This window comes from Brienomyrus brachyistius, chromosome 10 (assembly GCF_023856365.1).
Source record: "Brienomyrus brachyistius isolate T26 chromosome 10, BBRACH_0.4, whole genome shotgun sequence".
Taxonomy (NCBI): Eukaryota; Metazoa; Chordata; class Actinopteri; order Osteoglossiformes; family Mormyridae; genus Brienomyrus; species Brienomyrus brachyistius.
The window spans coordinates 14673627-14683143 of NC_064542.1; the positions used below are offsets into that span (position 1 = coordinate 14673627).

The 9517-nt window shown below is 43.8% G+C and overlaps 1 protein-coding gene across 2 annotated transcripts; it reads right to left on the reverse strand.

The window, feature by feature from the left end:
* Positions 1 to 24: 24 nt before the first annotated feature.
* Positions 25 to 9244, reverse strand: zdhhc15b (zinc finger DHHC-type palmitoyltransferase 15b). Of its 2 annotated transcripts, none has more exons than XM_049027359.1 (12): positions 9068 to 9244; positions 8578 to 8604; positions 8235 to 8329; positions 7889 to 8009; positions 7024 to 7093; positions 6295 to 6327; positions 6087 to 6207; positions 5632 to 5764; positions 5215 to 5341; positions 4500 to 4612; positions 2994 to 3057; positions 25 to 2758 (listed from the first exon to the last, which is right to left on the reverse strand). In XM_049027359.1, exons 1-11 carry the CDS (start codon positions 9183 to 9185, stop codon positions 3014 to 3016), a joined length of 1002 nt encoding a protein of 333 aa, XP_048883316.1. In that variant the 5' UTR covers positions 9186 to 9244; the 3' UTR covers positions 25 to 2758; positions 2994 to 3013. The 2 variants fall into 2 exon arrangements, with proteins under 2 accessions (XP_048883316.1, XP_048883315.1); XM_049027358.1 differs by having other exon boundaries at positions 25 to 2761.
* Between the last annotated feature and the right edge of the window lie 273 nt (positions 9245 to 9517).

Here is a 9517-nt window from a genome sequence, read left to right on the forward strand (position 1 = left end):
TTTCTCAAAGATTGTCCAAACTCGTAATGATACACTAAGATTTATTTACTTAAGATTTATAGAAATTTGTAATACCTTCTGAGAAACCAAAGAGCTGGTGATGAATCATCAAGCATGGTCTTGGCTAAAGGTTAGGCGTTACCTTGTAAGCACTTTGAAGGTTATAAACAAACACAGAAGAATCATCCAGTCAGAAAGCATGGGTAAAAGCCTCTAGCACTCATCTGAGCTCTCTTATTGTGCCACTCTATATCTGCCTTTCCACGTGGATTACCCTTTTGTCCACGTCAGTTTAATTGGAGGGTTCATTTCCCTGCGACAATGTCAACCAAAACTCCATTTTCAGAAGGCACGGCTTGTCTCGTCACTGCGAGGGCAAGGCAGACTTTAGTAACAGTCGCTTCCAGCGCGATATTTTTCAAAAGGAATTTAATCAAGTATTCCTCCGTCTCGCTCCCGGCTCGGCGGGAAGAACTCACGACAATGCTTGGGGCTATATGGACAAACGAGGGCCTTTTGTCTAGCGCGCATTCCAATTACGCGGCACGTTTGCGTGTGGGCCACGCCGTTTGTTTCGTAAGTACAAAGATGATGTAACAGAATCTTCACACGTTCCTAAACCTTCACACGGTACAGCGTCAGCACAGGGAACCATTTATTCTTCACCCCTTTAGTATCTGTTCATGAGTGTTTCCTCCATGGAACATCAGAGATTGCTGTAATCGCACACGCTGGGATGATCCCCAGCTTTTATATGCAAAGATAAAAACTCAACCAAATGCATAAACAAATAATTGTTGGAGGTGGTGTTTTAAAAACGACTTTTACAAACGCTATTCAAAGTCCAGAGTACAAAGAAAACAACAGGGCCTATCAGTGACGGTTCTCACGCTCAGTCACACCCACGGCTTTAACGCCAAGTATAATGGGCTGGCAATTGTGCTTTCCTGCTACAATAAAGGGAACTGACAGCAGTCAATTGACTGTCCAAACAAATGGAGTAGAATATCACTCATTGTTTTGAATGGCAACCAAAGTATTATGTTATTATTACTATTTGATAATGTTTTAAAAACACTGTTTTGACCATTTGGCCTAAATTATCATGGAGAAAAAGTCATTTATTAAAAAAAAGAATATTTAGATCACACCGTTGGTGTACAGGAAATGCCTAACACCCATGATCAGGACAAACCAGAATCCCTTTAAAAGGACAAACAAGAATGGAACCCACACCAAAGTGCATCATTAACCGCTAACCAGTGTCTGCTTTTGGCAGGATGACAGTACTTTTTGTACGCCATTGTTCCACTGCCTTTGTATTGCATGGCCCAGGTAAGAAAACCAGTTAAAAACACCATCAGTATAAATTAAAACTATTTCAGGCTTTAAATTTACCTCTAATTCCTTCAAGCTAAAATAGTCTTAGCAGCAACAGCGAGCCGCTCTTACATACTATTCATGGACACACATCTGCTAAATACCTCTTTAGAATCATCTTACGGGCAGAGAAAAATAACACGTCATTAACCGCTTTCACCTCAATGATGGAAAACAAACCAGACAGATGAAGTACCAAAAAAAAAACACATTATCAAAATAATACATCCTCCCCAGAAAGTCTTTAAAAACTGATTGTGAATAAATAACTCCCCACTTTCATCCTTTTCTTGGCCTCACCATTTCTTCCTGTTCCTCTGAAGCACCGGCATCTTACCGCCGTGCTCCCTACCACCACCAAGCTTGCATTTCATACATACGCCATTGATGAGTTAAGTGGAAATACTACGTTTTCCTTGGTCATGGACACGCCTATGCTGCAACACGGGTGATGAACCGAAATGTAAACCTGCATGATTAGGCAAAGTGCATTTCCCATAGTGAAGCGGAGACTGTGAATGATAATGCCGCACAACCAACTTCAGGGCAAAGCAGAAGCTGGTTTCACCACATAGTCCGTAAACGGTAATTTCATATAGAATACATTTCATAATAAATCCCTCTGATGAATGTCCTATGTCCTCTTCATCATTGGTTCAAGTTTAAAAGGCCACCCCCCAAGGCTGAGGAAAAATGGGCACGACCCTGGTCTCCACTCCAGGAAAAAGCAGCATTCTTGGGTCCTCTTCTCTGTTAAGGTTGACAGGGAGAGGGCCAGCTTGTCACACACAACACCCATGTTTAAATTCTGACCACAAAGAGGGAGCGGCCTTCACAGCTGTAGATGGTGAAGTAGTCTGTGCATGGATTAGGGTTTGCGGTCAGGATGGGGAAAAAAAGAAAAACAATTCTATGGTATGTTAAATGGGGGGGGGGTGCACAGGCTGAACACCTGCTGATGGTATGAGCCTGAATATGAAGATCACTTCAGATGATATGAGACGGTGAGATTCCAGCTGATGCTCATTTCCATGGTAACGGCAATCGCGATGATGGGCTTAAGCAGAGTAAAGATCAATAATCAATTTTGTTACCAGCTGCCAACGCCTTTCCCCCCCCAATCACCACACACATCTGTATGGTGACATACAGGACAAGGGGGGGGGGGGAGATATGGGTGAAAACCACCTCAAAGGAATTCTCAGCGAATGTTCGTTTGACGCTTGCTTCCTTCTCGGATCTCAGCTGGTCTGAAATTCTTCACAACCTCGTACGCATCACCATAGACACAGCAGCAGCAGCAGCGTCTCCACACACACACGCACCCTCCACCATGTCGCACCGCTTCATCGTTATTAAAAATCACCTTGAATGATTTCTGCTGAAGAAGAGAGAGACAGAGAAAAAAAATAGGATTATCCTGGTTTTAGGAGGAAGACCCGAGCAGCACGAGAAACACGGCCGTCGTGGGCCAATCGACCGTCTCGCAAGGAGGGTGTATTCTTGTGGGTGACAGATCTACCGCTAACCGCTGAACAAAGTGGGTAGCTTGGACCGAGGGAACCGAAACGTCTCTCGCTTTGTACCAAAGATGAAAAACAAAAAAAACTCACCTGCTTTGCTCTCCAGCCAATTACGACTCCATCTGTATGGTGACTGAAGGGTCTCTTTGAATGGCTGAAAGAGAGGCAAACAGGCATAAACAACTTGTCTAAATGCTTTTTTAACTAACATGCTCGACAAACATAAAGCAGCTGCATTTTAACCCTTATCTTTTCCAACACGTGCAGCGCTGATATAACTGTCCACTAGAGGGCAGCATTAAGATACTGATTGCGACCGATCTTTTGTTTTTCTTTCTAATAAATATGCACATCCTGTCATATGTCATTTTCTGATGGAAAATAAACCAACTGAGACTAAATAATGTTCCAGATGCAGAGGTGTGTGACAGTTAGGATTCTGTGCAGTGGGTCCAACCAGGATGCCTAAAGAGGCCATAGTTTTAAATGAAATGCCACACGGTGGCGCTGTGTCTGTCCGCTATGAACATTTCCCTCAAGGCTCATTCAGCATGGAAGGCATCACGGTGATCTACTTAGTAATCAGAGCTCGCCCGCACCCCCCCCCCCCCCCCCCCCCCCCCCCCCCGATACAAGGCAAGGAAGGAGACACCTCATCAGTTTGTAGTAGATAGATTACACAAGACAGATGAAACCAAGCTTCACTGCCACATAAAACAACAGCACCACACCAACCGCAGTGTCTGTGTTAAATGACCAGCCACACAATAAGTGGGGACAATACGTCAACTGTACGGTATACACAAAAAGAAAAATCATTTAGCTTTCTGATAGCATGTGATCTACTCATGTCCATTAGTGATGATGTCACTAATGCCCCTTATGGTCCTGTAGGTTTTCCATATGAATGAAAGCACATTAGGAAGCAGCAGTTACTTTCAAACTAATTTAATTCCTTAATGAGTAGATTATGAATACTATAAAATATCAGTCATAGAGGCGCTTTCTTTCAGCGGGCAGATTTTCCACAGAAATTCCCCTTATAATGACACACACAAATTCGACAATGTGTGCATCAAAAGCTTTTATATTTTGGGGAGCTGAAAGATGCTTGCCCAGCAGATCTCCGGAGAGCCTTCTCAACATTAGCTTGTGTTAATATGAGAGTTCTGACTCATGCCTACAGTCAGGCCTGACTGAGCACTCACCACCGAACCCGAGTAGGTGTCAAGTACCTCCATGGTTTTCACACAGCAGAAGCCTGAATATAAATGCGACGAAGCCCAAATTGGAGAAGGGCCCTCACCAAATTTCCTGTTGTACTTAAGTAGATGAAGTCCACTTGTTGAGAGGAGGCATAACTATAATCTCTCCCACCTCCTCCCCCCCCCCACCCGCCCCACGCACTCACACATCCAGATGCTTACGCCTCTCAGATCACAAGCTTCCTATCGCCTCCCCGCCACATGATCCCGCAAGGTGCAGTATTCCAAGGTGCGCATCTCACCTGATTGTTTTCGGATGGCCGGATGTAACTGAACTGGACTTTACACTCTATTAGACCCGGTAGTACTCTGGCCAACGGACTCGACTTACCTGGACTTTCTTCATCTGATACATCGTCTTCCTCCCATTGCTCCTCGTTACCTAATAAAGGATTCCGGGATTCACTCTCGGTCCGCATGGGGAAGAAATGACCATCGCCAAGGCTGCAAGAAAGGCGTGAGAACCTACTGTAAAATCTCCTTAACCTGCAGAAGATCTTCAGTGTTCATTCTCAGAAAGGCCTCTGCTAAAAACAAAAAAATAGGATTTCTTCTTGTACCAATACCTAAGCTCACTAATGAATGTAAGTTTGCGTGCCGTGACTTAGCTGAATGTACCTTTGTACATGAAAAGATAGTGCTGCATCTTCTTCTGACAGACCTTCAAGTCACTGTCACAGGGTACCAATTTACCAGCAGAAGACAGAAACTCAGAGTGACACGTAGAGTTTGCTTTACTATCACCAGGATGCACAAGTGGGTTTGTGTGTATCCTGAGCTAAACATCACAAACTGTATCGGCCTTCATCTCCTGTGTGGTAGCATTTGTGATTTAGAAATGGCTTACAGTAAATGAGAACGATCCTCACACACTTTCAATAATGTGAGAAAGTGATGCTCCTACAGGAAATGGACCCCCATGAAGTGCACTGATTTGTTATTTCTGGGTCTGATGTAGCTGTAACTTGAATTAAACTAGGCAATCATAAAAGCGACAGGACTCAAGATCATTTGGATTCCCAATAGACCCCAACAGCTGCCCTCACCTTGTAAAGACAGGGAGGAACCAGAGTTTCTGCTCATCTCCGAAAACTTGGGTTAGATTCCTCCGGAAGCCGAGGTTGAAGCCATTCTTGTCAGGTCCGGTCTGGAATATGGGGGCTGAGAAAGCCTCTGGGGAGGGGGGTTGGGGGGACACAAGGCAGGACCTTGTTAAGTGTTTACTCCACATTACAATAGAAGGGAAACCTGTTAAGTCCTGAGGGTACATCCTGGGACATGGTGGGAGTTTCAGGTAGCATCTACATCATCAAATACGGATCTACTGGAAGCTTCATGTATATCAATGACTTTAAACCATTCTTCTTCTTACTTAGGATCTATTTCTGATTTCCTTTCCAAATGCGTTCTTTGCCAAAGCAAAGAACAAAGAACGCCTCCCATCCCCCCACACCCCAGCTTACCCAATGTGGACCTGTTCTTGGTCACCAACCAGCAGTGGTACCCAAAGAGGAACATGAGGCTGACGAAAAACATGAGGGCCACGAACAGGAGGAAGAGTACATGGAACTTGGCCGGAGCATTGGGCAGCTCTCCCTGAGGAGATGGTTGGGGGAGGGGGGGGTAACAAAGAGAGAACCGAGGCATGTGGGTCAGCTTTGGACTTAAAGTGTGCTGGTTAATGAGACCCATTTAGCTTTTCAAAAGAAAAGGAGAGTCGCTCAACTAGTTTGTCTCCTGGATGACAAACCAGAACATCATACTAATTTTGTACAGCTATTTCAGTGGTTCCTCTCACGTATATAAATACATGGCAGAGACAGATTGCGAGAGGCACCAGCCCCCAGGCCCTAGTTGCCGAAACACGTGAAATAACGCGAAACCTTCAAGACACAAGCCAAAAGACTACGTGACTCACCGACCAAAACTTGAGGAAATATCGAAATACTGTTGCAGCAATGAAGACGCAGTAGAGCATCGAGTATGTGAGGAACAACAGGAAGAACTTGTAGTTGGAGAAGCCCACACAATTATTTACCCTGAAACAAACAAAAAAAGATTTTTTTATCATTAACCCCAAACAATAGTTGTGGGCCTATAATTGATCATAAATGCAAGAGACCTACCATGGACAATGATGATCCATTTTGAGGACACATCTGAAAAGAAACAGACAAGGATTATGGCCATATAATGCCGGCACACATGGCAGGCCTCTTTTACAAGGGTGTGGACTCCTCACGATTTCAGGTCAGGCCCTCCTAGCCTCTTTGAAGAAATCTTGTTGTGAAACAACAAGTTTCCTGTGTAACAGAAACCATTTTTCTCTTGAGAGGGTTCGGTCATCAGCACCAACAAAAAGGACTTCTGTCCCACCCTGCTTTCCACAACCATAACACATGCCTTTCATCACCACCCCACACACACACCAACCACTATAGGTGATGCCTACTGTGCACTGGAAATAGGCCTAACAACAAGCCTCACCAGGAAGGAGACCGAATCAGACTCGGGGGAACAAAGGGCTTATTATTAACTGCACTATCATATGACGACTGTCTGCTTGCTCTTTTGTGAGCGACTTTATGGCTTTTTGTTCCAGTCATGAAATGCCCCAGTGTCAGCAGCACAAAGGCCGCATTGCTGATGCCAAAGTCTGAGACTCAAGAGAACAAACCAGATTTGATATATATGTATGTATTCTATGGATTTGTGTATTCATTCTTCTACGGAAGGCTTCCCTCACAAGAAGAGTGGCTGCTCCCGGGCAGAACGTCCCCCACCCAACGGTGGTGGAAATGTACCTTCAGCCGAACAAGCTGCAGGGGGTTCTGCGCAGGCAAGGTGACACTTACGTCTCACAGACAGAGCAGTGATGGCACCGGTCAGGCTTCAGCAGCTGGCAGCGGTCACAGAACCTGATCGCTGGAAAAAGAAAATTAAAATAAGGGAGTGAGGTGCAGACTGAAGCACCTGAGGTGTACTTACGGTAGACCAGCCCATTGCCATCAACACAAACTGAGCATTAAAGACCCGACTACATTTCCCCAAGCACTTCTGGCTGGAAATGGTTACAACTAAACCAAGTAATGTTCTAGTACAATAAGTGCTGATTGAACACAATGCACTTCTGGTTCCAAAAGGAATTGGGAAAACTGTCATCTGGCACAAGGTGAATACAGATCTTGACAAGTCTAAATATGTCATCATCCCCAGTCTCTCAGGAGTGATCACTGTGGTCACACAGGTGTCACACACTCCTCAGTACAAAGGACTAACCAACATGGCAACTAACCTCGGATATTAACAAGAGGTCCCAAGACAACCCCGATGTTTCAAAGATACATAAATATTCCTTTTTATCTGTTACGGCACAAATGTGTCTTTTATAACCGAAAGACACTTCCCTGGCGCCCAATCTACTGGGGACAGCCAATGAGAGATGAGACCCCCGAACTGTCATCTCCATCTGACTGGCTGTCAGCTGGGTCCGTGCTTTGTGTGAGGCTAACATTTGTGCATAGAGTAGCTCAGAGCTGCACCGCGCTTCCCTGCTACGACGCGCAGAAGCAAAGCCGTGACTGAACTCTCAAAGTGGTCTCTTTCAGCTTCTTCAAGGGCTTTCCTCAAAGTGACAGCAGCAAGGAGGCCTCGGTGGCAACCTCCACAGAAACACAGAGGAAGCCTGTTCACCGAGAGGGAAAAATGCAAATCACTTGCCCCCAGATGTTGTTCTTGTGAAAATGGGAAGCTTCTTCGCCACCTCCATGAGAATATGCTTCTGCACATCTGGTCTATCTTCCTTATCGTACCGCTCCTTGTCCGAGTACGAAAGGTGGAACTAGGGAAGTAACAAATAGAAACGGTATATTTTAACTGGAATGAAACTGACGTAGGCTCCTCTCTACTGGGGTTCATTTGATTCTCGAGCTGGTTTCTTCTTAGGTAGGACTCTACCTGATGATGTGTGCTCAAGGCTGAATTTTCTCCAAAGTTAAATAGGTCCTTATGACATTGACATTAACATATTCTCTTAAGCACCGAGAACTTTCCACAGCTCACTTACCTTCTTGATAGGTGTGGAGGGAGGTGTAAAAATGGACTTCCAGTAAGTCCACAGAAACATCACAAAACAAGCATGGAACACCAGAAGGTAGGCCGCTGCAAAGAGACAAAGCAATGAATTTGCTGCATTATTAAGCTCTGGTTCTCTCAGTTTTATTTATTTATTTTTTTGCACTGTTGGGCCAAAACCCCCAAAAAAGCTAAGCGAATCAGTGCCAACTATTATACCAACTATTCCCCATTCAGCCTATCAGAGTGCGGCTTCAGTCTTCAGAAGTATAATGAATTACAGGGTCCCTAATAAAGATATTTACAAGTTATATGTCAAATGATGTTTCTATTACCTTTTTCCAGGGTGTTGCTGAGAGTGACTAAAACATAAACAATTATTTCCATTAAAAATCGTTTATGTTAACAAGCATCCACAATTGCAAACAAATTTAAATACTCACAAAACTTACGCACAGCTGTGTACAGGATTTGTATTAAATTCTCATAAACCATATATATTACATATATATTATACATTACTTCTAATATCACTGACTGTCAAATGTATATAATCTATCGCTAAGTTACATGCATGATTATTTGGATAGCTTTACTCGACGATTTAAATGTACTGACACATAACATCTGCACGCATTATTATTAATGGTATTTTAAAGCAATAAATAAGTCACGTATACATTTTATTTCCAAGATAAGTAGTTCGTCAACTAGCTACTATCATATTCAATCTGACCAAACACTTCCCGACTGTCTTAGCAATTTAGCTAGCGAGACTGGAAGAAAAGAAAAAAAACCAAAAATGCAGAGATTTCTTTTACTTACACAGACACAGCTCAAAGACATACGCGTAATAGGACCACAGAACTACAGACGCGATAATAATAACGGGGATCCAAGAGAATATTCTTTGACAGCATCTAAACCCTCTCGACAAAGCCATATTCAAACAACTAGCACAGAAATCATCTTCTCTGTGGTCGACTGAAGAGCCTAGGGGGGCTGGCGCGATCTGCGTTTGATTTGTTGAACTGAAAGACAAAAGACCGCAGTCAGAGCGGCACTAAAACGCCCCCTGCTGGTGACTGAAAGAGTACGTTGACCCCGGGTTCTTGTATGGATTCATTTTATGTTGTATAACGTACCGGTATAAATGTCTCACTAATTCAATTGGTTCAAATACATCGAGTAATAATAGCAGGACAAATTGTTTCGGTGTTCTAAATATTTGCGGACAAATCCAGCCTCGTTAAAACCTATAACAGATACTCTTGC

Bases quoted from the DNA above. Each gene is read 5' to 3' on its own strand.
- zdhhc15b (XM_049027359.1), bottom strand. From the start codon at position 9,185: ATGGCTTTGTCGAGAGGGTTTAGATGCTGTCAAAGAATATTCTCTTGG. The intron at 8,010-8,234 runs GTAAGTGAGCTG...TTACTTCCCTAG, and splicing joins CCTCCACACCTATCAAGAAG to TTCCACCTTTCGTACTCGGA. The intron at 6,328-7,023 runs GTAAGTGTCACC...GTTTCTTTTCAG, and splicing joins CACTGCTCTGTCTGTGAGAC to ATGTGTCCTCAAAATGGATC.